At 45.5% G+C, this 27,992-nt stretch overlaps 1 protein-coding gene and 1 long non-coding RNA gene across 6 annotated transcripts in view; one reads left to right on the top strand and one right to left on the bottom strand.

Moving 5' to 3' along the window:
* Window positions 1-27,992, bottom strand: part of NSD2 (nuclear receptor binding SET domain protein 2) — a 189,292-nt gene that overhangs the window by 11,875 nt on the left and 149,425 nt on the right. For all 5 annotated transcript variants that reach the window (XM_075930890.2, XM_075930893.2, XM_075930891.2 and 2 more), the window contains 6 exons: window positions 27,285-27,388; window positions 23,275-23,544; window positions 22,909-23,025; window positions 11,673-11,814; window positions 10,299-10,405; window positions 9-213 (listed from right to left, as the gene is read on the bottom strand). In XM_075930890.2, coding sequence (XP_075787005.1) covers window positions 9-213; window positions 10,299-10,405; window positions 11,673-11,814; window positions 22,909-23,025; window positions 23,275-23,544; window positions 27,285-27,388 — 945 coding nt within the window. The remainder of the gene's footprint in view (window positions 1-8; window positions 214-10,298; window positions 10,406-11,672; window positions 11,815-22,908; window positions 23,026-23,274; window positions 23,545-27,284; window positions 27,389-27,992) is intronic.
* On the top strand, window positions 209-22,909 carry LOC149524490 (uncharacterized). The gene is made up of 3 exons (XR_016349384.1): window positions 209-2,390; window positions 3,423-3,513; window positions 18,480-22,909. It is a non-coding gene; the product is annotated as an uncharacterized LOC149524490 (long non-coding RNA).

Genomic DNA, 27,992 nt, shown 5'->3' with positions numbered 1-27,992 from the left:
TTACTCACCAAAAGGACGTTTCACCAAGTCAAGACAGGAGAGATGGTATGCCTTAGTACAAGATTTCCTGTCACACAATACAAGTTGACCTCCATCCCCACAACGGAAACACTCATCTTCAGACTCTTTCTTTCCCTCATTTTTTGTTTTACGTCTCCGAGTTCTTTTTTTGGTCTTTTTGCCTTTTTCCTCTGAAGAATTAGCGGAAGAATTCTAGAGAAAGAAATAATACGTTTTTAGATCCCAATACAGGAGTAGCGGGCCCACAGGGAGAGAGGGGAAATGTTCCATAACTCAGAAAGAAACATTTAAGGTAAACAGCTGGTCATTTTATCTTTAAAAAATTAAGTTTGTAGTATTAGAAAAGGCCAGACAAGGGAAAAAAGGAGGATTAACAGTAGCTAGGGCTCCCAGTTCCCATATGTTGGTATTAACAGACTTTCTCCTGGGCCATCACAACAGGGAAGCCAAGGTTACATTCACCACAGGGCACTAGGATACCCTTTTTGATCTGAGGAAGTGGGTCTGGCCCACGAAAGCTCATCATCTAATAAACCATCTTGTTAGTCTTTAAAGTGCTACATTGTCCTGCATTTTGCTCTTATCTCCAGATGACTTTGCAAAGTGAAAGCTGAGACAACACATTAGCAGGACATTGTGAAGAAAAGTAAGTTACCTTTTCAATAACAAGTGTTATTTGAGAAGTGTTGCTCATGTCCATTCTTTTATAGGTATGTGTGCTTACCACATGCACTGGTGCTTAAAGTTTTTTCCTCAGTGGTATCTACAGGGGACTGGTCTGAGGCCCTTTGAAATGGTGCATGTGTGTCACAGTATTTGGGGTGCTGCTGTCTCTCTGTACACTCAGTTCCTTCTTGCCAGAAATCCTACAGTGGGGAAGGAGGCTGAGTCATGAAATGGACATGAGCAACACAGGATGGACTGCAGAAAAGATTGCACTGGGAAGATACTACGCTTGGACGCCAAGCAGGAGACATGCTTCCATTTACTTTAGTGGAAGAATTTGTGTTTCCAAGATCAGAGCAGGCGTGTTCCTCTGGATTCAGCCACGTAGCAACCAAGCTGTGAGATGAAGAGAAGGAAGGTTCTGGTGCAGGAACCAAACACGGTATGGTGAGAGAAAATGCATATATCTGGACAGTGGCCCTAGAGCAAGCACAGCCATATCTATGAGCATGCCAAACCAGTGCGGGCGAGGAAACACGAAAGCAATCATGACGACTCATGACTTGCCTTTTTTTTTTTTTTAATAGGATTCTGGTGATCAACAGAATCTATGGGAATGTGTACATCAGATACCCCGACTAAGATAGGAGAAAGGCATCAGAGAGGGCTCCCCTGTTGAGGCTCTGAAGGGAGCAAAATTGATGACACAGTTTCTCCTGTCTGGTAGTGAACAGGTCCACTTGGGGAGCTTCCCACTTCTGGAAGAACACCTGGATGACTCCAAATTGAGCAACCACTCATGGTGAGAGAAAAAGGACCTGCTGAGGTGATCTGCTAATGTGTTTTGGATGCCAGGGAGATGGGAAGCCTCCAAGTGGCCTATGTTGGATGCAAGAGACCCAACGCAACGTGCTTCCTGACAGAGTTGGAAACTCTCCCCCTTGCCTGTTCATGTAGTATACTGAAGTAATGTTGTCTATCAATACCTGCATCACTCGACCAGACAACTGTGGCAGAAAGTGGCTGGCTAAGTGGCTGGCTCTGAGCTCTCTGACATTTATGTGCAATGTCAGCTTCTCCAGAGACCATGTCCAACATCAGGGAGGCCAATAGCAATTGACTCTCAAATGGCACTCCTTCCAGCATCAAAATTGGGCTGTTCCACCACTGCAGAGAGGTTAAATACCCTTGGCGGAATCATGATGACTGTGTCCAGGAGATTCCTGGATGGGAAGTAGACTGTTAATGACCACAACTGAAGGTGATGCAGCCTAAGCCTTGCAGATGACGTAAAAGGGTGGTGCCGTGTGACCCAGTAGGCTAAGGCACGTCCAGGCTGTAGTAAGCAGAAGCACGGAGATGCCAGTGATGACATAACCATTGTTTTGAACTGGACCTATGACAGAAATGCCCTGGCTCAGATATAGTCAAGTACAGTTCTGATAAACTCTATTCTTTGAGCCAGAATTAACATTGATTTTTCCTTGTTTATCAATAGGCCAGGGTATGGCACATGGCTTGCAGCATGGAGACATTGTACTGGATCTGCAATCTGGAGTGGCCCTTGATAGCCAGTCACCAAAGTATGGGTAAATCTGGATACCCCTATGCCTGAGATAAATTGCCACCACTGATATGCATATGCATTTTGAAAACACCTTTGGAGCTGCTGATAGGCAGAAAGCGAACACTGCGAACTGGTAGTGAGTAGACCCCTCCGTAAATGCAAGAAAAGTATATGTCCATAGACTACTGATACATGGAAGTAAGCGTGCTTCAAACTGAGGGCGGTGTACGAGTCTCTTGGATTCAGGAAAGGGATGATGAAGGCCAAGGAGAGCATGTGAAACCTCAATTAACTGAGATATTTGTGGAGGTCTTGCAGGCCCAAGATGGCTCTTAGACTCCCTTAGCCTTTGGGATTAAAAAGTAACCGGAGTAAAAGCCCTTGCCTCAAATTTAGAGGGACTTCTATAGCCTTATAAAAGGCCTTGTACCTTCTGCAAGCAGTTTCTCATGAGAGTAATCCCTGAAGGAGGGGTAGAATGTGGGGAAAAACTGGAGGGTTTAATTCTGGCTGCAGAATCCAATGGTCTGAAGTTAAAGCAGCCCAGGCAGAGAGAAAAGGGGACTGGCGGTTGGAGAAATGCTAGGAAGCAGGATGCCTTCAAAATGCCTGCTTAACACCCTGCTGAGTGAAGGGAAAAGACTAATGGCCTTGTCAGCGTTTATAGCTCTTGCCCTTCTTACAACAGGGCTCCATATGGGGCTAACTTCCCAAACTTTCGGCCTCAGCAGTTGAAATTGCTTCCTCAACAGCCGTGAGGTATTAAGACCCAGGGTCCATAGGATTGACCTCAAACTTTAAGCCATGTAATTTTGTATCTATCTGTTTGGAGAGGCACTGCGAGCCAAACAAACATAGCATCCTGGATTGACTTATGAATCTCCAAAATGACAGGACTCAAGAGCGTAACCATGATTGCCTCAGGGAGATAGCAGAGGCCATGGTACAGGCCACATAGCCTACTGTATCTGATGCCACCTGAGAGCTGCTTTGGCCACCACCTTGCTCTCATTGAAAACCACTAGAAATTCCTTCCTGCAGTCCTTGAGTACTGAGTCAGAGAACTAGGCCATGGATTTCAGTGTCATAGTCATAGTGGTTAAACAGGACCTGGTGATTGGGCACCCACAGCTAAAAGCTTGATTTTAATTTTTTTTTCCCTGGATAGAGCACCTCTGTCTATTTTTGAGTGTTGCACCCAACTGACCCTATCATTCAAGCTCATCAACGGCCAACACCAACAGTGAGCATGGGGCAAGGTGAGTGTAAAGGGTATTCATAAACTTAAGCCAGCACACGATATTTGTGTTTTGCCCACCTGGATATGGATGGGAGAGAGGGGAGAAGAGAGAGGCAGCAACAAATGCATTTGCCTCAAGGACTTAGTAATTTTGGCTACTTCATGTACCAGCAACACCGCCTGGTCAGGGCTGCCATTCTTAGCATGTCAAAAAGGAAGTCTGAAGGTTCCTCAAATTCCTTGGCCTGTAGCCCCAGGTTTGAAGTGACTCAACAGCTCTTGATAAGTCTTGGGATTATCCTGGGGAACTGTATGAGGAGGCCACGTAAAAGCCTTGTTGGAGAGGCGGGAGGAAATGAGGAAGTGGCTACAAGCGGGGCTGCCACCAATGACTCCTCTTCCATGGGCCCTTCTGTTGCAGCTGGGTGATCCTAAAGGGTCTTTCTAAGATTACATCCGTTTTGGCAGGTAGGTGGGAGACAGTCGCCAACAGCTTATCCAAGGCCCCCAAAGCCAACTTATACCCTTGCAATGGTTGTGGGAATACCTAAGGATTCCAGAGGTGGCAATGGACAGGCCACTGACCATGATGCCACAATGTTCCAGACAGTGCTGAAGGGAGCATCAGTGCTCTTGATAAATGACCTTGACTAAATGGTAGATACTCCTCCTGGGTAACAGTGTGAGACATGAAGGGACTGCATTTGGGGAATAAGGATGATGCAATCAATCCTGGTCATGACCTTAAAATCCTGCTGGGGATTTGCATAACAGCAATGATTCTCCATGCTGTGATCCTGGAGACTGGTGGTAGCATTCAGCAGATAGCTGATGGTAACTCAGCGAACTATGCGTAATACTCCATGAGTTCACTAGAGTCCCAGGCTGTGCAGGTCACGGAACACTGAAGGGCTGGCTGTGGGAGGCTAATTCCCAGCCCTGCCCCTTCTGCCTGAGGCCCTGCCCCTTCCTGGGGCCAGAGCTGCCACCTTACTTTGCCCAGGGACCCAGCAATTCTGTTATCAATCCTGATCCTCCCTGTGAAGTGTCTAGAGCAGTATTTCCCAAATGGTGTACAGTAAATCCCTGTACTCACTCTCAGGGAGTCTTACCAATTTAGCTATCGTATATCGCTTGCTGGAGAAGTGAATATAATTGGGGAATCACTCATAAAACCATGCGCCAAAGATATTGTAATGTGTATGATGGATGAGGAGTCTTGTCAAAGTTGAGGCTATGCCGCTATCAAACAATACTATCACGTATCATATTCATGATTTTGCTGCTGACATTAAGAAGGAGCTTATTTTTCAGCGGTATTTATGTGATGAATATTCATTACAATTAGTCCTCTGACGTTACAGGTCTTGCAGTTTTGCTTGTATTTGTCCATTATGATTTTTATAAATCTATTGATGACGACTTGCTTTTATGCGAATTTTTGCATACCAATACGACTGGCGAGAATATATTCAATTAGGATTTGTTTATTATCATCCTTACTTATTTGTAGTCTATTCTATATAGAGCTGAAAAAGTACTGTCAAAATTCTTTCGCGTTTAAAAGGGTTCCGTGGCCAAATAAAATTGGGAAACACTAGTCTAGACTGAGCAGCATCAAAGACCACATATTAGACAGCAGCCTCTCCAAAGTTAAGATGAAACTTTCTTTCTTTTAGAAGCTGGATTTTTTTCTTCCTCTACCATTTCCTATAACAGCTCCCCATCCCCTCCCACCCCGCATAGCCGGGAGCCTGCGATGGCACTACAGCAGGCCTGGGAAAAACAATTTGGCTGGCCGACGCAACAGGGAGCCCCCAAGCAGACTCCCCTGCTTGTCCTGCCCCTGCACACCACTCAGAAAAGAGGCTGCAGGGCAGTTTGTTTTTCACAAACAGTGAGCTGAGAGGGAAGGGGATAGTGGTGTCTCATGGCTGTTCTACCCCCAGCACAATCCTATTCACTGGTTTCTGGCCAATGAAAGTTGCCTATTTCAAGAACAGACAGTGCACAAAGGAGGCTCTTATTCAAAGAGCACATGGCCCTGCAGCCTCTGCGCGAGTGGGGAAGGCTCCTGAGAAATGTGTGTCTCCCAGCCAGAGCCTGCATTCCTCTGTCCCTCCTCCCCTGCACACTCTCCCCCCAACCCTCTACCTCCCCCCAAACTCATACCCCCTTCCCAGACCCTACACTCCAATCATCTGCCCCAGATCACAATCCCCTCCTGCCCTAGGTCACAATCCAAACCCTGGCACCCCTCCTCCACCCCACTACCCCGCCCTAGATCACAATCCCCTCCCCACAGCCCCAGACTCCTGACGTAACACCCCCACACATCCCAACCTTATGCCCATAGTCCATGATACACCTGAAACCCCTGTCCTGAGGTCCTCATGCCCCCATGCTCCTGAACCCCCACATCCCCAGTCCCTGCCATAACACTCCTGCACTCCCACACACGCTTACCTCCTGGACACAGACATCCCAACCCAGATTCCTGCACCCCCACATCTCCAAGCCCCTGCCATAAGATTGAAAGAAGACAGTAGCCTGAATGCGTGCATGAAACTGGATTCGACCAGTTATGACGTAAACTTCAAATAAATGCACGAAAGCATTTGCAGCAGCACAAGTCCCATTAAATAAAAGTACAAAATTTTATTTATGCTATTATTAATCATTATGTCAATTAATAATATTAAGTTGTATATTTTCAGTCATGCAAGTGGGCATTCTTATATGGCTCTTTGTTGATCACTGGTTCTGAATTTTGATGTAGTTTGGCTCTTTTTTGTTTGAAAAGGTTACTAACTCCTATAAAAACACAATACAGATTATTTTGTGTTCATTGTTCCATATTGCCTGTGCCCAGATGAGAATTTTTGACCAAATTTGAAGTGATTCAGAGGCCATTTTTGCATATACAGGCAGTCCCCGACTTACGCGGATCCGACTTACGTCGGATCCGCACTTACGAACGGGGCTTTCTCGCCCCGGAAGTCGGGGCGAGAAAGCCCCGTTCGTAAGCTGCTCCGGTGCCCCTGGTCTGCTGGAGACTGTCTCCAGCAGACCAGGGGCACCGGGCGGGTTCCCGCGCTTCTGAGGCTTTGCCAGAGCAAAGCCTCAGAGGCGCGGGGAACCGCCGCTGCTGCCGCTTCAATCTGAGTGCCTGTGGTCTGCTGGGGACCGTCCCCAGCAGACCACAGGCTCCCGGACTGAAGCCGCAGCCGCGGCGGGGTCCCTCGCCTCTGAGGCTTTGCCAGAGCAAAGCCTCAGAGGCGCGGCACCCCGCTGCGGCTCTGCTCCCCGTGTCCCTGGTCTGCTGGGGGGGGGGGGGGGGGGAGCGCAGCTAGTGTGCTCCCCCCCCCCCCCAGCAGACCAGGCTTTTGTTTTGCCGATTGGTCCTGCAGCACCCGCTCTGGGCACTACTGGACCAACCCGGCAGCACCCCAGCTGCTCTGCCCCAGGTCCTGATTCAGCCGCTGCTGGTCAGTTTCAGCAGCGGCTGAATCAGGACGCCTGGGGCAGAGCAGATGGGGTGCTGCTGGGTTGGTCCAGTAGCACCAGGAGCGGCGCTACTGGAGCAACCCAGCAGCACCCCAGCTGCTCTGCCCCAGGCGTCCCCAAGTCAGCTTCTGCTGAAACTGACCAGCGCTGACTACAGGAAGCCCCAGGCAGAGTTGCTCTGCCCCGGGCTTCCTGGAATCAGCTGCTGATCAGTTTCAGCAGCAGCTGACTTGGGGACGCCTGGGGTTCTTAAGTTGATTCTGTATGTAAGTCAGAACTGGCGGTCAGTTTCAGCAGTGTCTGAATCTGGACGCCAGTTCCGACTTACATACAGATTCAACTTAAGAACAAACCTACAGTCCCTATCTTGTACGTAACCCGGGGACTGCCTGTAGTACAGGAAAAAGAAAGATGTCAGTTCAGATGCTTCAAAACTGTTTGTCCAAAAAGGTTCAAACGGGCTTCAATTGAAAGAACATTGAGAAATCTAGTATATATTTTTAATTTTCAGAAGAGGAAATACTGGTAAACTATAATGTCAGAATGGCCTATTGGGCTATGGCGGACTTTAAAAAGAACTAAGCAACTACTGGAGACCTACGTTTTCACTTTAAGAAGTTCTATTATGAAGTTACATTTCCAGGTGTGACACTGACTTACAAAGCTAGTTGCAATGATTAAAAAAAAAAAAGTCACCATCCTCTTTCTCTTCCCCACTTACTATGCTATTGCCAATCCCTCAGGCACACAGAATCATACAGCACTAGAACTGGGAAGAACCTCAAGAGGACATCAAATCCAGCGCCCTGCATTAGAAGCAGGACCAACCACCATTTAAGACCATTCCTGACAAGTGTTTGTCTTAAAAAATCTCCAATGATGGGAATTCCACAACATCCTTAGGCAATTTATTTCAGTGCTTAATCACCCTGAGAGAGTTCAGAAGTTTTTCCTAAACCTCCCTTGATGCAATTTAAGCACATTGCTTCTTGTTCTATCATCAGAAATCAAGGACAATAATTTTTCTCCCTCATCTTTGTAACCACCTTTTAGGTACCTGAAAGCTATTATCATGTCCCCTCTCTGTCTTCACTTTTCCAAGAAACCCAATTCTTTCAATCTTCCCTCAAAATTCATGTGTTCTAGACCTTTCACCACTTTTGTTGCTCTTTTCTGGACCCTCTCCAATCTGTCACAGCTTTCCTGAAATGTGGCCCCCAGAATTGGACACTGTACTCCAGATGAGGTCTAATCAATGCAATGTTAACTCAGGGCATATCTAAACTACATTCCTCTTCTGAAAGAGCCCGATCGAAAATGCAAATGAAGCACCGATTTACAAATCTCATGCTTCATTTGCATAATTGCATGTGAGCGCTTTTTCAAAAAAGAAACCGCAGTCTAGACGGGGTTCTTTTCTGGTGGGGGATGGGGGGGGGGGGAGAAAGAGTACAGGTTCTTTTGAAAAAGGGTTTTTTCCCCCTGAAAGAACCCCGTCTAGACTGCGGTTTCTTTTTTGAAAAACCCTTTTTTGAAAGTGCTCTTGAGCGATTATAAAAATGAAGCATGAGATGTGTCATATCTGACTGCTTCTAAATCATTTTCTTCCTGCTATACTCTGAAGGAGACATACAACTAGAAATGCTGAGTCTCCTCCTACCTCCTAGATTTCAGGACCGAATGACAGCAGGTCTACCAATGCCTCTTCCCAATCAACTCAGCTTCTCCCAACTTCTTCACACAGACTACGTCTACATTGCACTTTCCTGCGCAACATATGCAAATGAGGCTTGGTGATGAATATCACCGCACCTCATTTACATACTTAGTAGCTGCTATTTTTGCACTGCACTGATCCTCCTTGCGCAAAACCCCCCTCTTGCGCAAGAGCCGTTTTGGCACTTATTTTCAAGCAGAACGACTCTTGCGCAAGAGGGGGTTTTTGTGCACAAAAGTTCAATGCAGATGTAGCCACAGAGAAGTTAAATTCCATGAAAGTGGTGTCTTCTGAAAAAGTTTCAGAAAAGTTTAGAAAATTCTGAAAAAATACCCTGAGGAAATGAGTCCTTATGTCACATTTTCTAGGCCGTGTGGTGAGAAAAAAATATGACTAAGAGGAAAGGATTTTCCTATCCAATGGTAAAATTTTCAATCTTTCCCTAGTATGGGTATTTCTTCTGTACTCTACAAAAGGGAAGCAAGAAGCAACAGAAACATCACCATGAACCTCTGCATGGAAAAATCTGATGGCAACTTTTGGCATGTTTACACTTACCAGCAGTGTTCTCTCTAATCATTTGCATACATGTATGGATTTTTTCCCCACCCATGTGCAGAATGAATGTTTATGTGCATTGAGGCATGTGCAAATGTGCACCATTAGTAAAAACAACGCACCTAGTGATGGGCTCTCTGCTAATCAGTTGACTGGCATGTGAATCTCTCCTGACAAGTGTCATAAGTGAACAGCTTATAGGAAGCACTGCTTAACAGGCATCGGTGCTATTGCAATCAATCCAATGGGGTCAATTTGGTGGATCCAATAAAGATGCATTAAATCAGTGATCGGCAATCACGAAGAATGAGTGGACCACATGAGTGGTCCTTTATCTCAGTGGACTGCAGCAGCCCATGTCCCACTGGGGCCCCACCTATGGCCCAGCAGATCAGTCTGTCCCCCTCCCCATGTGCCTCTTGCACACTGGAGCCCTGCACTTCCTACTGCTCCCCCTCCTTCCCAGCATTTTTGGAGCATCTTGAATCAGCTGATTCATGCTCAAGCCTTGCTGCTTCCCCTCCCAGAGCTTCAATAGCCGTGATTTGCAATGTTCCAACTCTGGAAGGGAGGGGGAGGAGTGGGGACGAAGTGCAAATCAGCCGATTCGGTGCTCCAAAAATGCTGGGAGCGAGAAAGAGGAGCAGGAAGTGTGGGGCTCCCGTGCCTTGGTGTGTGGGTAAGAGGAGCAGACAAAGGGTCCTTGGACCGCCCACTACTAAACTAAATCAACCACAGATTGCACTCCTGCCAATTTCAGTACTCCACTGGAACAAAATGTGCCTGGTATCCTTGCCTCCTATAGCAATTGCATTTAACTGATCTCAGGCGCAGAAGTCTGAAAGTTTTTAGAGGATATTACTTTAATATATAAATACAGTTAAAAAAATGTAACTCCCCTCCAACTTCCACATACTCAAACATACACACTCTCACATACATTTTTGAATACGTACAACAATTTTAATGTAATTTTAATTTTGAAGGATGATACTTTTAAATTTAGAGTACACTTTACATACCTTTGGTCTATCCCCAAGAAATCCACTACAGTTTGGGGCGCCACATTTACAGACAGTTTTTTCATTGCCAAGACAGTCAAGGTTGTAGTTAAAAGTCAGCTCTGTTCCTGAAAAAAAGATAAAAACAGTTTTATCATCTCCCTTTAATAAACGTGAAATACAGGATAACAAAATACATCAACAGAAAATTAATAAATAAATGTTCTTCCATTTTAGTGTCTTCTCTCTGATTCTCTATCTTATTTTTCCTCTGGACAGTTCATAAACATTGATACCGACTAGGCAGATGTCAAGTACGGATTTCTAATATTTACCTTATTCAATTATGCATTTTATATGAACTGATTTGAAACCTTCTAGCTGTGCTCAAAGCTGGCCTGTGTAAATGTATTTTTTTGTTACATCCTGCTTTCCTCACTGTTTGTTATACTCGTGCTAAATCTTACCTCAAATAACTAAATTCTGTTTAAGACAAGGACTATCTTTTACTATGTATTGGCAAAACAACACACCCCAGTGGGAACCCAATACAAATTGGATCTTCTCTGGTCCTGCACCTGAGTGGTACCAGAGTTTTCTGGACATGGGGAGGTCAAGGCCCCCATCTGGGCCGTGGGCATCTCTGGAGCCTGGGATTCCCTCCCGCTGTTGACCCCATGCTCGGATTCCAAGGGTCAGCCTCTTCGGGCTGGGATTCCCCCCAGCTGTTGCCAGCCCCTCTCTGCTGGGGATCCCAGGCTGGTCCTGGGCTTCTTGCTGTTCCCACTGCCGCTGGGGTTCTGGACTGTGGATATCCCCGCTGCTGGCCCTGCTTCCACCAGGGTTCCTGGCTGAGGACTCCCCACACCCACCACCGGCTCAGCTGCTGCCTGGTTTCCCAGCTGGGGATTCCTTTGAACTGCTGCAGGAGCTCCCTGGCGTAGGGCTCCCCACCCACCAGACCCCGCCAGCCCAGGTGGGGCTCCCCAGCATCCAAGGGGCTCCCAGCAGACTTGTGCTCTTCATCTCTGGGGCTCTCCTGTCCAGCAATATCCGTGGTCCTACCTTCCAGACCACAAGTGTTGCTAGACCAGAGAGTCCTGGATTTGGGAGGTTCAACCTGTACTAAATAGGGCCTGTAGGAGATACCATAATAACCAATAAAAACAATAACAAGCATTCACATAGTAAGGAGGATTAATTTATTAAAGGAAATTAATTAATCCACATTCTCTTCTCTATGAAAAGCAAACAAACTGAGCTCCCTAAAGAATGCTGGCACTGAATTTAATCAGTTAAATTAAACCATAATGATCTCATAGCAAGTTTCATTGGACAAAATCAGCAAATACTTATGAAGCAGTAGGTTTAAACTTCATGTATTACAACACAAACCTGCAGGGATATCACACACAGCAAACAGGCCTACACGGGTATCTCCATTCACTGTCCATTTGAGAGTCTCACAATTTGGTTGGCAGCTGTGATTCATAAAACGAGAATAGTTTCCTTTGGGGCCAGCATCAATAATACGGTCCTGAAAATCATAAGAATAATAATAAAATGAAATTTAAGAACGTAAGAACAGCCACACTGGGTCAGACCAAAAGTCCATCCAGCCCAATATTCTGTCTGCTGACAGTGGCCAATGCCAGGTGCCCCAGAGGGAGTGAACCGAACAGGTAATGATCAAGTGATCTCTCTCCTGCCATCCATCTCCACCCTCTCACAAACAGAGGCTAGGGACACCATTCCTTACCCATCCTGGCTAATAGCCAGGGCTTGACAAATAATACAATCTACTCGCCCATGGCGAGTAGACTGTAACGTGGAAGAGCTGGGTTTGGGCAATCTGCGCATGCGCAGATCACCGGACCGTGCGGCCGGCGAGCAGGGCTTGCCGCGGTTTGGCGAGCCATGCTAATAGCCATTAATAGACTTAACCTCCATGAATTTATCTCGTTCTCTTTTAAATCCTGTAATAGTCCTAACCGTCACAACCTCCTAGGCAAGGAGTTTCACACGTTTACTGTGTGCTGTGTGAAGAACTTTCTTTTGTTTTAAACCTGCTGCCCATTAATTTCATTTGGTGGCCCCTAGTTCTTATATTATGGGAACCTCAGCAGGCAAAGACACCACACACATTCCCCCACTCCCAGACCAATCATTGTCTATGGGTGGGGAAGCAGGGAAGTATCCTGGCCCCGCCCCTTCCACTTGAGGTCCCGCACCTTCTAGAGCAGCCCCGGGCCACTTCAAAAATTTCTGAAGTGGCTCCCTGCAAAAAAACTATTGCTCACCCCTGAGCTGAGGGTATCAGCCATGATATTCTTCTCCCCAGGTAGGTATGCCGCCACGATAGGTATATTGTGGCCAAGGCCAGACGGAGGCATGGGTGAGACGCGCAGCTGCCCAGGGTGCCAACCGATGGGGGGCGCCTAATGGCAGCTGTAAGGGGCGCGCAGCGTCCCTTACAACTGCCATCAGGAGCCACACGCCCAGCTCCCACAACAACGCCCTTCCCCCCACGGACGCAGGGCCCTACACAGCCCGGCATGCGACAGCCGGGCCGGACTGGACCGTGCTTGAGCCATGCGCCCTAGGGGCGGGCTCCGGGCTGTGCCAGCGGCCGTAGCCAGGCCACGCATGTGCCCCAGGGGCGGGCCCGCACATGTGCCATGCGCCGGGGGGCAGCACTGCACATCCGTGGCATCAGAATACCTCGGGCCGGCCGATGGTGGATGGTGGATCTTGGTGAAAGGGCACCCCATTGCAGAAGTTCTGTTCCTGTATCCATCACTGTAAGGAGGTAAGGACTTTCGGAGGAGGTGAAACGTGTTTGTGGACTTGGTGGATGGTTTGTGTATAAAGTGATGAAATCCAGTGTTGGAAATATGGCAAGTGCACTCTGGCATATAGGATGATATATGTGGTAGCTGCCACATGCCCCATGAGTTTGAGACAAGTTAGGATGGGGACGTTTGGGCTGGTGGTTATGATTGTGACCAGGCTTTTCATATTGTCGAAACAGTGATTGGGGTGATAAGCACGTGCTGTTGTGAAATCTATGAGCCCCCTTATGAACACTAGGGACTGTGTGGGGTGTACAGTGGACTTCTGGTCATTGATAAAGAGGCCTAGAGATTGAAGGGAGGCCTTTGTGAATTTGATCATGTCCCTTGTGGTCTGTTGGGAAGGACCTCGGACGAGTCAATTGTCCAAATAAAGGAAGATCTTGGAGAAGACACTGGGGGCAGAGGAGAGTCCGAATGGAAGGACTCTGTACTGAAAATGGTCTGATGATACTGTGAAGCGTAGAAAACGTATGTGCACAGGATGTATTGTGATGTGGAAATATGCGTCTTGGAGGTCGAGGACTGCAAACCAGTCCCCCCCCGTCCAGTGTGGGAATGGCTGTGGCAAGTGAAACTATTTTGAAGCATTCCTTGCGACAGTATTTGTTTAATTGATGGAGGTCTAAGGATAGGCCTCCAGCCCCATTCTCTTTTCTGTGAGAAACGTAGTTTGAGTAAAATCCTCTCCATTCATGTTGTTCAGGGACTCGTTCTACAGCTCCTACAATGAGAAGGTGTTTAACTTCTTGGTGAAGCAATGTTTTGTGAGACAGGTCCCGGGAGAGGGTGGGGAGATCATTATGAAAAGAATAATTACCCGCGACTGATGATTTCTAGAAACCACGGATCTATGGTGATTGCTGCCCATTTATTGTAAAGGGGACGCAAGTGGTGGTGGATGATGTTGGACTCACCTGGCACTGGTGAGGAGGGGAGGTCAGGCAGACCGTCGACTAAATTTTCAAAAGTGCTGTCTAGAGACCTGAGTCGCAGATGAGTGTGTGTCTGGGGTTCTTCTGTGTTGGTTTTGCAGCCAGAAGTGGTTTTGTTCAAATGGGTAATACCGCTGTTGTCTGCCAAAGTTTTATCCCTGTGTTTTTGGTAAGGTGTATAGGGCTTCCCAATGTGCATAAGGTGGTGCGTAAGTCTTTGCTAGAATGCAAGGCTTTGTCCATCCTTGCAGCAAACAATTTTGCCTTATTGAATGGTAGGTCTTCTACTTTGGCCTGGAGATCCTTAGCAATTCCTTCTGCTTGAAGCCAAATACACGTCTCATTACTACAGACATTGCTGAAGTTCTTGCCATGGTATCTGCAGCATCAAGAGCCATTTGTAGAGCTGTATGGGATATAGTATATCCCTCTTTAATGATGTCTTTAAGGATAGGTCTCCTGTCATCTGGGAGATATTGCATGAGCTCTGTTAGTTTTGCATACTTGTCAAAATCATGATTAGCAAATTGAAGGATTGAGAAGGAGTATATTTTACTCCCAAACACATCCAAGAGTTTGTGGTCTTTGTCTTGTGTATGTGTTTTGTGTTGAGGATTTTTAGACCTTTGCTTTACAGCATCAACCACTAAAGAATTGTGTTGAGGATGTAAGTATAGAAAGTCCATGCCTGTTGATGGGACAAAGTACTTTCTATCAACCCTTTTGTTGGTTGGGGGAGCTGTGACTGGCATTTGCCATACTTTGTCGGCTGCTTCAAGTATTGCTTCATGTAGAGGCAGTGCAATTTTGGATTTTGTAGACGGCTGAAGGTTCTTTAAAAACCTGTTGTGTTCTTCCTGCACCTCTGATAATCTTCTGAGTGACAACCACTCTTTTGAATAAATCCTGGAATTGTTTGAGATTGTCACTAGGCATTGGGTCATTTTGGACAACTCCTTCATCAGGAGCAGAGGAGGAGTTACCACTTGGTGGCATGTCTGATTGTTGATGACTGGATCATCTTCAGCCTGTCCTTCCTTGAGATCCGTGCCCTCAGATGGAGAATGTGATGGATCTGAGTGTATAGAGGACAGTGACCTCTGTGCAGATGTAGGAGGGGCAGTGGAGGTGTGTTGTGGTGCCCAGTAGCATTAGAAGACTATCACCTGTTATGCTGGGAATAAAACTGCCAGTCAGGGTGCAATCAGGGGGTATTGAAAATGTCGTAGCCTGTATGATGGCACGTTCTCTGTCTAGGGAAGAGTGTTGTGAGGAGAAAATACTCCTTGTATTCCCGTGGTAGGCACTGAGTTGTGAGACACTAAGTGAGTGGAGAGCCTCTCATTGATAATGGGGAGTGAAACCGGTGCCGTGCTGAAGACTCGACAGGAGACCTGGTTCTAGTTCTGTCATTTATTGGTGGAGCATGTGTTTTGCGCAATGGGGAACAGTGGCGGGTTGATGACTTGTGCCCCATTGCCGAGTCCACCAGTGCCTGAAGTGGCGGAATGAGTGCAGTTGATACCCTGGGAGATCTGGGGTTAGTGTGAGGCATAGGAGGGTAGTTGGAGCTAGCCCTATCATTTCTTGGCATCTGACATGAAAGCTGCGCCGGGGCTCACACCCATGCCAGGGACATCCACTGTGCTGGCAGCATCACAGGTGTCAGTAATGCTGGTGGTGCCTCTGTTAATTCGGGCCCTTAGTAGGTGCCCTTTTTGATGGATGGGTAGCTGGTTTTGCAGCCTGTTTAGTGTGTGCTTTTGAGCCTGTTAGTGAGGAGGCTCAAGATTTTACCATGCCCGAGGTGCCAGGTTCATCTACCTTACTCATTTATGGCGGGAGGAAGCAGCCTGGTGAGGGTTTGGTTTCTGAGCATACATCCTGATGTGAAGGGCTTGAGAGGTTCCCCTGAGGGGACGTTGCACCCGAGCCCTTATTGCCCCCTTTATACATATGGGGGTCTAGGGCTTTCTCAATTAATAGTGTGAGTATTCTGAGCTCTCTTTCCTTGTGAGCAAGCTCTTGCTGTCAGACAGTGACAATGGACACATTTTTGTGAAACACAGGTGTCACCCCTGTGATGTAGTGGGGGTAGTACCCGGTCCGGGGCCACTATGTCGGATCAGGCCAGCATCACCTCTGCCCCCATGTCCCAGAAACCCGTCACCTTCCTACCATCCACCTCCAGGGGTACAAGGCACTCACACCGCAGGGGCCGCCCTGCCCCCACCCGGTACATGGAGAAATCTGCCTCCCGAGGGTCCGACCTCCCAGGGGAGGTGCACTGAGCATCCTTCCCCCCTCTCTGAGCTGAGGTTTGCCTGCTGGCCCCAGCCTCTGGGGCAACCTGCCCTTCTTCTAGCTCCAGCCAGTTAACCCTGGAAAGTCCCAGGTCATGGGACCTGGTGCACTGAGCCCTCTTGTGGCCTTTTTGCCCACAGTGATGGCAAGTTAGGCCCTGCGGGCCCCTTTGGGCTGTCTCTGTCCAGGCCCTGGCTGGTTCTCTGTGGCACAGACGACTTGTGTCTCGGGCTTGCCTCGTAGTTGACTCTCTCCGTCGCTCAGCCGAGATCCAGTCTTTACGCGATTCCCTTTCTCTCCGGGACTCCCGTTTACACCCAAACTCATCCGCCAGTCTCCTGGCCTCCTGGGGGTTCTCTGGTCTTCGGTCCTTGAGCCACAGCCTCAGTCTGGGTGTGCATGCTTCATAGAACTGCTCCATCATGACCAGTTTGAGCAGTTCCTCTGCGGTCTAGACTCTGACTCCAGACATCCACTTGCTGTAGTATTGCGTCGGTCCACAAAGGTTTCCCGTGGCTCCTTCTGCACCCCCCGGAACTTCTTCCTGTACATCTCGGGGGTCAGCCCGAACTTGTGCAGCAGGGCCTCCTTGACTTGGTTGTAATCCCCTGGCTGTAGGTCCTCTAGCTGACTGAGCACTTTGGCTGCCTCCTGGTTCAGCGTGGGGATGAGCTCCTGCAGCCAGTCAGATTGGGGCACCCGTTGCAGTCCACAGGCCCTCTCAAAGGAGCTGAGGAACCCATCTATGTCTCCCATGTCCTTCAATTGGGCCACCACGAGCCTCTCCAAGCGTCTGGCAGCCCTGGGACCTTGGAGTCCATCCGCACTTGGCGCAGCCGGGGCCCCGCCGGCTCTCTGCTCTGCCATGGCCAGCTCATGCTGTTGCTGTCTCTCTCGGTCCTGGCGGTCCCTTTCTCGATCTTGAAGCTCTTTCTCTCGGTCCTCTACTTCCAATTCCTTCATCCGCAGCTGGATCTCCAGCCGCCGCAGCTCTGCTGGGCTGGCTCCTGCCCTAGGTGAGCTATGGCTTGCAGGGCTTCCCGGGGAAGCTGTCCCATCTCTCCGGCGGGCTCCAGTGCTCCGCCTCCTCTCAGAGCCTGATGCTCTCAGGTGGGGTCTGGCTGCTTCCCACGGGCACAAGATCCTGGCCCCGTGACTGGTCATTCTCCTCCAGCCTGGCAATCAGCTGGGCCTTGGTTGCTTTCTGCACAGGCAAGCCCCTCTCTCTGCACAGCTTCACCAGCTCTGCCTTCAAGAGTTGGGCATAGGCCATCTGCCTGCTGGTCTCCTCGGTGCAGACTCACCAGTCTAGTGCTGCAGCACCCCACAATTCCCAGGAACCGCTTTGCTCTGTCTCCAGCATGCCAGGCTCCAGGGCTCTTGCTTCTACTGCACCTTGTCACTCGTCGCTGGAAGCTCCATCCACGGGGTGCAGTGCATCCCACTTCTGACACCAGTGTGACGGCGCGTTGGGGTTTTCCCGTCTCCTGCACTCCCGTAATGGCACGGACAGACTCCACCAGCCAGTAGAATAGAGGGAGTTTATTGCTTCTCCAGGATACAGCACAGCACAGATGTAATCTGGTTCCAGGGCAGGCCTAATATGCCTCAGCCCCCCTTGAGATGGGGGAGGCTGGGCCCCTAAATTCCAGCCCCTTTCCCTAGGCTGTCTCCTCCATGCTCCCCGACAGAAACTAATTAACTCTCTTCCAGCCCTGCCCCCAGCCAGGGCTCCACTCCGCCTTCTTCCCATTGTTCTGCTCCCTGGGAGATAGCTGGTCAGACAGGTTTGGAGCCCCCTTGCATAATGACTCATCCTCTGCCCTGCTGGGCTGTGCTGCAGCCAGCAGCCAGTGGAGGTCACTCACAACCCACCGCCCAGCATAGCAACCAGCAAGGTACCCCCACTACGTCACAAGCCCAAACAGTGTATGCATTCACTGTGACCATCAGAGGCTGGCAGAGAGTCTCGACATTTGTCACATCATTTGACTTTAGGACAGCCTGGCATCTCTCCCGGGGGCAGACTATGACTGTAGTGATAGGTAGAGATATCTGTGTTTGAGTTAGTCAACACTATCTAGCTAACTAACGATCTCTTTGTTTTTCAGAAGCGCGCTGAGGAGGAGAGAGTTGAAATTCCGTCGGTAGCCAAGGGCAACAAAGAAGGAACTGAGGGGAAATCGGGCTGTGCACGTTAACTTTAAAGACAAGAACACCGCTCACCACTCGCGCATGCACAGCCCGACTGAACACTACTCTGAAAGTCTCCGATCCATGACGCTGGGATAAGACTGACACCAACAGTGGAGAACCCGTGGGGACATCACTCAAAGAAGAATGACTTTGCATGTCTTGCTCACAACACTCCTGTTAATGCATCCCAGAATCATGTTTACTTTTTTTGCAAGTGTCATACTGACAACTCAGATTTAGCTTGTGATCCACTATGACCCCTAGGATCCCTTGCTGCAGTACATCTTCCTAGACAGTCACCTCCCATTATGTATGCGTGAAACTGATTGTTCTTTCCTAAGTGGAGTACATTGTGCTTACCTACTTACCTCAGAGCATTTCTCCAGAAGACTAGGGACCAGTGTCCCCTGCTCACTACACTCGCCAACCCCCCTTTTGTCTCCACAAGGCCCAGGGGGAAAGGGAGGCCTGGGCTGATGTGGCTGCAACCCCGGCTCTGCCCCCCTCCCCCGCCACCTCCGGGGATGGCTGAACTGCAGCTGCATCAGCCCGGGCCCTCTTCCCCCCTCCCCCAAATCTGCCCTCCCACTGCAGCCTAACCCTAACTTCCCCTCTCCAAACCAAGATCATGCCAGATCCAGCCCTCTCCCCACCAGCCTCTAGGGGGTTGGGCCCGGTTGAAACCGTGGCATGGCCAGGCTTTACTCTCTCCTCCCCGTCCACCAGGGGGTTGGGCTGGGCCGAAGCTGCAACCAGGCCAGGTCTTCTCCGCACAAGCCTCTGGAGGTTTGGGCTGGCCCGAAGCCATGGCCATGCCAGGACCTCTCCCCAGGCCAGGCCAAAGCCACAGCAAGGCCAGACCAGGCTGCCTTCCCCCTGCCTCTGGGGAGGTTGGGCTGGGCTGAAACTGGCACAGCCAGCCCTGGCTCTCTCCCGCCAGCCACCTGGGGAGGGAGGGCGGTAGGTGGCACACAGCTCATGATGCCTCAGATTTGCGCCCACCCCACTCTCAAGTACCGGAGAGGGGCTAAGCGGCTTCAGCTCCCCCTTCGGAAGCACCAGGGCTTCCCTACGCCCCGTGCGGCAGTCAAGCACTGGGGAAAGGGGAGAGAGGGAGAAGGCAGGCAGGATGCAGAGTCTTGTGGGAAAATCTTTTTTATGTATATATACAGAGAAATATAAGTAATTTTACAGTGTGCATATAATTTTTGAAGGATATGAACATGGAAACATTTAAACTTTACATGTCGTACCGAAAACTGTTGTGTCTCATATATACTGGGATGAGACACTCCCAAAACAATACTCATGATCTTGCTCACATTTTTTCCAACATCTATCACAGTCACATGACAGGACAGGTTTGTTTGTGAGCATGCTGGGTTAGACACAAACATTCAAAAATAAAAAGGAAATTAATCAATTTACCTTTAATTCTGTATTTGAAATATTTTTATGTTTTGAAAATACCATACTAAATAGTATTTGCCAATCCCTCTCTCACTCTTTAAAAACAAACAAACAAACAAACAAACAAACAAACAAACAAACAAACAAACAAACAAACAAACAAACAAACACCCTATCCTTGTCCCTGTCCCTCCCCCCAAGCTACTAAACTGTCTTTAAACAACTGTATCCTTACACCGGTGGTCTTAATTTCCACGGTCCTGAAGATACCTCATACAATAAAAAAAATGACAATGAAAATAGCCAAAATTGTATGAAAAACATGATTCCCTGAAAATCTGTTTAAAGGTCCTCTATATGTTTAGGTAAGTCTTTTACCATCCTGTTAAATCAGATTAATTAAAAACCCATGGGGAAAAAACAGCACAATTATCTCTGTAGGGTAGGACAACAGTTTGAGATAAGAATAACAGAATCAGAGTTCTTAATTTTTTGAAGCTGGGCAAAGACTGAAGATTTCATGCTTCTCTTTATTGAGTTGGGAGGCAAAATTACTTTTAGTTTGCGGCATTCTGTTATTTCAAAAGCAACATATCAGAAAAGGAAAGCATTTAAATTAATTTATTTAAGCTTCCTACTTGTAATTTAGAGCCCATTTATCGTACATATACGTAATTATTCTGACACTGTGTGTGTGTAAATCAAGTAACTTTGTTAGCAAATGATTAGTTACAGCGTTAACTAGTCATTTACACACAGTTATCACATCAGCATGAACGTGCTGGGCATGTAAACGTATGAATATTTTAGAAAAACTGTCCCTAATGATCACAAGTTATTGTCTGCATCACAGGTCAATTACAAATTTCCAGTATTGATATTTAAAACTATGTAGTGGGATATGTTGATTAAGTAAAAGGGTAAAAATTAAGTAACTGGATGGTTATGGCTTAATCTTCATCAGGTGATGAGCTATTTCTTTAACAGTCTGAAGGAATGCCTAACATAGTGAATGCTAGTGGGAAGGGGGTAGGTTTAGAAGATATATAAAAAAAAGATCAAGTTAAAAATCACCTAGAAAAGTTAGATGCCTGCAAGTCACCAGGGCCTGAATACATCCTAGAATACATCCTAGAATAATCAAGGAGCCGATAGAGGAGGTATCTGAGCCTCTAGCTATCATCTTTGGAAAATCATGATGATAGCCTCTAGCTATCATCTTTTGGAAAATCAACAGGAGAGATTCCAGAAGACTGGAAAAGGGCAAAATATAGTGCCCATTTATCAAAAGGGAAATAAGAACAACTCAGGAAACTACAGACCAGTTAGTTTAACTTCTATGCCAGGGAAGATAATGGAGCAAGTAATTAAGGAAATCATCTGCAAACACTTGGAAGGTGATAGGGAACAGCCAGCATGGATTTGTAAAGAACAAATCATGTCAAACCAATCTGATAGCTTTCTTTGATAGGATAACGAGTCTTATGGATGTGGTATACCTAGACTTTAGTAAGGCATTTGATACGGTCTCACATGATATTCTTATCAATAAACTAGGCAAATACAACTTAGATGGGGCTACTATAAGGTGGGTGCATAACTGGCTGGATAACCGTACTCAGAGAGTAGTTATTAATGGTTCTCAATCCTGCTGTAAAGGTATAACAAGTGGGGTTCGGGGTTCCGCAGGGGTCTGTTTTGGGACTGGCTCTGTTCAATATCTAGATCATCAATGATTTAGATACCGGCATAGACAATACGCTTATTAAGTTTGCAGATGATACCAAGCTGGGAGGGGTTGCAGCTGCTCTGGAGGATAGGGTCATAATTCAAAATGATCTGGACAAATTGGAGAAATGGTCTGAGGTAAACAGGATGAAGTTTAATAAAGACAAATGCAAAGTGCTCCACTTAGGAAAGAAAAGCAGTTTCACACATACAGAATGGGAAGCGACTGTCTAGGAAGGAGTATAGCAGAAAGGGATCTAGGGGTTATAGTGGACCACAAGCTGAATATGAGTCAGCAGTGTGATGCTGTTGCAAAAAAAGCCAACATGATTCTGGGATGCATTAACAGGAGTGTTGTGAGCAAGACATGAGAAGTCATTCTTCCGCTCTACTCTGCGCTGGTTAGGCCTCAGTTGGAGTATTGTGTCCAGTTCTGGGCACCGCATTTCAGGAAAGATGTGGAGAAATTGGAGAGGGTCTAGAGAAGAGCAACATGAATGATTAAAGGTCTAAAGAACATGACCTATGAAGGAGGGCTGAAAGAACTGGGTTTGTTTAGTTTAGAAAAGAGAAGATTGAGAGGGGGACATGATAGCAGTTTTCAGGTATCTAAAAGGGTGTCATAAGGAGGAGGGAGAAAACTTGTTCATCTTGGCCTCTGAAGATAGAACAAGAAGCAATGGGCTTAAACTGCAGCAAGGGAGGTTTAGGTTGGACATTAGGAAATAGTTCCTGTCAGGGTAGTCAAACACTGGAATAAATTGCCCAGGGAGGTTGTGGATATCTCTATCTCTGGAGATATTTAAGAGTAGGTTAGATAAATGTCTATCAGGAGTGGTCTAGACAGTATTTCGTCCTTGCATGAGGGCAGAGGACTGGACTTGATGACCTCTCGAGGTCCCTTCCCCACACACACACACAGAAAGCTAACATGCTTATCTTTGCTGTGCTTTGCTGCAGGCAAATAAGTGAAGACATTTTACAGACATTTCCAGAAATGTTAATCACCTTATTTCTAAGTTTTGAATGATGAAAAAGTCCATAAAGTGAAAAAGAATTTTGAGTGTTTGAGGTTACTAATGAAATTATAACTGATAGATCAAGCCTTCTGGTCTACTACCTTACATACTGTTTTTTTAGGAAAGGAAATCAAGAGCCTTAGAATTGTAATTACATGCAAATAAGAAAAATTGTAGAATACTGTACCTTATCAATAGTGAGCATATAGAAGTGAGTGATATCATTTTCATGTGCATGTTTGATTCTTGCCCTACATTCCTCTTCATCAATTAGTTCACCAACATATTCATTCACAAATTCTCCCTGAAGAATAGAAGGTTGTCACTAGCAAAGAACATATGGAGTCCACAAAAAGCGTCAGAAGCTATCAATGCTTCATTAGAGTGGAATGGAGAGTGCACTTTTATTTTGATGTTCACTATAGATAAATAAATTGCTTTCAGACAAAGATTTATCTGTTTTTCTTTTCAGGTGCAATGTAAAATGTCCCCCATAGTAACTATGGAATATTAATTCCTATAATCAAGAACGGAGAGTATCACAATTTCATACCTTTTTTATGTCCCTCTTAGCAACCAGACCCCACCCTTTGCCATCAGTTTTGATGATCTTTGTCTCAGGGTATTGGCGTTTGGTAAAGCACTGATTTTGGCAGCGTTCTCCAGCTGGACAAACTTGTGGATGACATTCATACATTAGCATCCGGTTTAGACACTCAGAATCAAAACCACAAGGGTTCTCATCAGAAGGTTTGCAGTTGCACTTGGGAATCTCAGAAATGTCAGCAGTATAAATCTGAACTTTACCACAAGGTTTGTTCACCTGAATAAAACATAAAAATAGTTCAAATACTATTTCAACAATTTTTTTAAAATAATTAATAGATTATATTTTCAAGTATCATAGTGTTTATCTCCTTCCTATTTCATAACCCATTCCATCCTCTTCATAATCAGCCTTGGACTTAGTCATATCTCTTGTCTATAACTATTGTCCCATTTCATTCTAGCTACTGACCTATCTCATTTCCTCTTCTTCATTCCCTTACAATTATATTGAAACATGCTCTTATACCCTCCTGACCCTTGTTTATCCAAAATCAACATCTCTCTCCTCTTAAATGCTCCAAAATTCTTTGACTGTGCTTTCTAGAAACACCCCAATGCAATCTACATTTCATTCTTCACTCCATTTAAACTGTTTTTCTTCTTAGATTAGCATCTCCAGTTTGGAGAGTTTGCAACCATTCTGTGTGATACTTTGCTAATGTCTCTGTGGAAGACTAGTTCTTTTGATACACCCAGGATACCACATAATTAATCCAAGATCATTTCTTTCTGCCTCATATTTCTTCTGCTATCACAACCTTCCCTTCTAGTACTCATAAAACGTACATCACCACTAAACCTTCTAAAATGTGTTCTGAAAATTCTCTCTTTTCATAAGATCACTGATCAGCATTTGCTCAGTTCCAATAATCAACAGTAGAGTTTTTTTTTTAAAACTGTTTATGCAATCTAACCATGATATTTTCAGTATTACTCTACACCATAACTCAAAGGATTATAGTTTTTAAAATTATCAATTGTTTTCCCATGTTTCACAGCCATGAACAGATCAAATCTAAGTTCTTCAGAGAGATGAAATTTAGTCTTCAGTTTTATTTCCCTTCTCATCAGATTGTATTCTTTCACAATGTTACTTGTCTTACTGTTCTGATGCTGACTTAAGTATCTGATTTTCATCTTCTGGAATTATGCTTCCTAAGTTGGAACAATTTTTCATTTGATGTACAGCAGCATCATTTACTGGAAATTGTGCATGTTTTCCCAAGATTCTCGTATACCACCACAGTTTGTGTCAGACTCTAGACCATATTCATGTATAATCTCCATTAAGTTCTCCAGAATCATCTAAAAGCAGTGTCATCTATACAGCAAATGCTATTCACCCATTTCTATTCATCTTAATATCTTCTGTTTCTTTAATTTAATTTGATCAAACATTCAGTGAAATGAAAGTTTCAGAGTGGTAGCCGAGTTAGTCTGTACTGGAAAAACCAAAAAACCCCAAAAAACCAAAAAAACACCCCCACCCACACCCACCCACCCCTAGTCTAGCAGCACCGTAAAGACTAACAAAACATGTAGATGGTATCATGAGCTTTTGTGGGTGCCACTCACTTCTTCAAATGGAGCAATAAAAGATTCTTTTGGAGCTGGACTTTTAATACTACATTCAGCTGAAGAATTGGGTGGTAGCCAAGAAAGCTCATGATACCATCTACACGTTTTGTCAGTCGTTAAGGTGTCGCTAGACTATTCATTAGAATGAGTTACGCAGGGAGGTGGTGGAATCTCCATCCCTAAAAGTTTTTTTACTGCTGGCTCGACAAAGCACTGGCTGGGATGATTTAGTTGGAAATGGTCCTGCTTTTAGTAGGGGGGTGGCCTTAACCTCCTGAGGTAGCTTCCAACCCTATGATTCTATGAATAAATGTTGAATAAAGTCAGTGACATTATATAATCTTTTCTCCTCTTGATCTTTCAAATATTTATCTATCTCCTATTATAATCACCTTCAGAGCATCCACACTGCAGCCTTACCCGCAAATAAGCTATACCATTTGCTCTATGCAAACTACATAGCTTATTTCAAGGTAATTTCGAAATAAAGTGCTATTCTGACAAGTCCCTTAGCCCTCATAGAATGAGGGTTACAGGGAAGCTGGAATAGCATACCTGTTATTTTGAATTATATTTTGAAATAATGGGCACGGTTAAAGATGTGCAATAGTTATGTTGGGATAATTCCGGGATCCTGAAATAACGCCAGTGTCTAGACGTAGCCCTTCTGATGAGTAAGAAAACAATTATGCTGGAGCTGTCCATATCCGTCAATCCCTACAGATCTTAATATATTGATCAGTTTGTAAGTTGTTGATTCTGTCAGATTTTTTTAGAAGTCAATAACACACAATATATTAGTTTCCCCACCAACTGATTTTATTTAACATGAGTTCATTATGGCATTTACTGTATTCTTTCCATATTTGACATTATTATTGTTCACTTATTTCCTTACCAATCTTTCCTTGTATTTGGTCTTTAACAACTCACAAAAGCATTATAGAGGCATGTGATGCTAGACTGATCGTTCTGTAATCTTTACAAATCCCCCAAAAGGCCAACCCTGTGGATTGGACACAGTGAGGTTGTAAAGTCCTCTGGCAATTCTCCTATCAAACATTTTTTTAATTCCTCCTTGACAAAGCTTTCAAGCCTTTATTCCCTATGTTGAAAACAATTCAGTCTGCATTCTAGATAAACCAGAACTTTCCCATTCAGAAGTCTTTTAATTTCTGCCATGATTTCATCATCTATTGTTGGTGAGCTTATGTGATTCATATCAACTTGAGATTTTCAAGCTTATCATCACTGTAAAGTTCCCAGGCATATTTTGTCAACTCTTGTTCTTGTGTTTCCTATCTGTCGTTCTTATCCTTATGGGTCAAATTGGTCACCTTTCTTCTTTAACTGAAGGCTATCGTCTCGGGATATAAAACTCACTTTGTTAGCTACCTTTACTGTTTTAATAAGGTCATAAGCTTGATCACAAGGAATGAGATAAAGTATCTCTTTACTCCGTACATTTAATTAATCCATCTGTTGTCCCTCAGAGATTATCATTTTCTCCCCAGGTTTTTGTGACTACATACATTTCTGCTTTTCCTCCCTATCTTTCCATCCAATATTTCAGGTCTTCTCTTCAATGGCTAGTTAGCAAACCAAATGCTATTTTCAGATGCCTACTTTAAAAATTCCAAAGCCTTCCAATTCTTTGTTCCTGAGTGAGCACAACTGCTCCCCCAGTTTCATCTATCATTTAAATGCTGAATCCCCCAAATCTGCATCTTTTCCTGTGACTTCTTCCTGTGTTTCATCTTTTTTCTAGATGTTCTCCTACAATTTTAAATTTAGGATGATGAAAAAAAGACTTATCCCTCCTCCTAAGCTCTCTTCTCATCCCTCCTCTCAATTGCAGGCACTGTCATTATACTCTCGGCTACTCAAGGTTGCAACTTCAGTCATCTCTCCACCCTCTTGTTATTTTTAAAAACTGCATCTTTCTCCTCTCCAAAATGTTGAGAAGTCATTTCTTTTAAATTTATCACCCAGATCCTTCTCCAAGTTTTGAGGTTCACCTCTTTCCTTAATTGCAACCACCTCCTTTCTGGTCTCCCCATCTCATGCTGCCAATCCGATTTAAACAAAACACTGCTTCTCACACCAACATTTTAATATTATTCCCCCAAAGATAATTTATTTCATTCTCCAACGGTATCTTTGCCACTGGTCCAAAGATTGGACCTTCATTGAATTTATCATGAAATGTATTCAACTTAGAAAAGATTCCGTGGAGAAAATCAAATTGCTAAAAATCAAATATTAGGAGAAAGACTTTTTAAAGAAGTTGTATTGTTCAATATTCATGTATTTCCAAATAAGTTCTGCAACTTGTCCACCTTTTTCTCTTCTGCATCCGATTTACTCAACCATTACCTTTATGTGTTTGTATGGTGGAGGTTTACGTTCATTCTCTTGGGTTTCTTTGGCTTCTCGCTGAAGTTTTATTTCTCGAAATCGAGCTTCCGCTTCTTGCAAGGCTAAAAAACAGTTGCATCATTAGAAATTGTAGTCAGATGATTATTCCCAGTAACCCACCATGCTGCCCCCATTATTTATTTAGTTAATCCCACAGTATCATCTACACTTTTAGATGCTTTAATTTTCTTTTACAGAAACATCTAAAAATCAGAGCATAAGCCCCTCTCTATGGGAATGCTTTGTAGCAGAAAAACTCTTCTGCTTCCTAAAATGGGAGCATGGAAACGCTTTAGTAAGGACAGTGTTCCTTTCATGCAGCCACAATGTACAATCGAATTTAAAAGAAAGATCTATTCTGGAAGAGGCTCTGTAATCCTCTATTCCAAGCAGAAGAAATAGTATGATTTTAAATCCAAACTGAAATATAGGTTAGAGGTAAAACACCTGAGAGTCTCAAGATCCAGTCTTGATCAACTTTGTGCAGTTAGATATGGGAATTTTACATGAATAATCAGTGCATAATATCTGCAAAAAGGATTTTTATTGTAGTGTTTGTAAAATTCTGGTTTAGCTCTGAGACACTGGAATACCAGGGGCTAGCTCATGCCAAGGCACCAGATCTCAATCAACACTGACAAATGCATAGCTGGAAATCAGTGTGGT

Source organism: Pelodiscus sinensis, chromosome 4 (assembly GCF_052426305.1).
Source record: "Pelodiscus sinensis isolate ZL-2025 chromosome 4, ASM5242630v1, whole genome shotgun sequence".
Taxonomy (NCBI): Eukaryota; Metazoa; Chordata; order Testudines; family Trionychidae; genus Pelodiscus; species Pelodiscus sinensis.
Note: the sequence above shows the minus strand (reverse complement) of the source record. Positions and strands in the feature narration are given on the sequence as shown.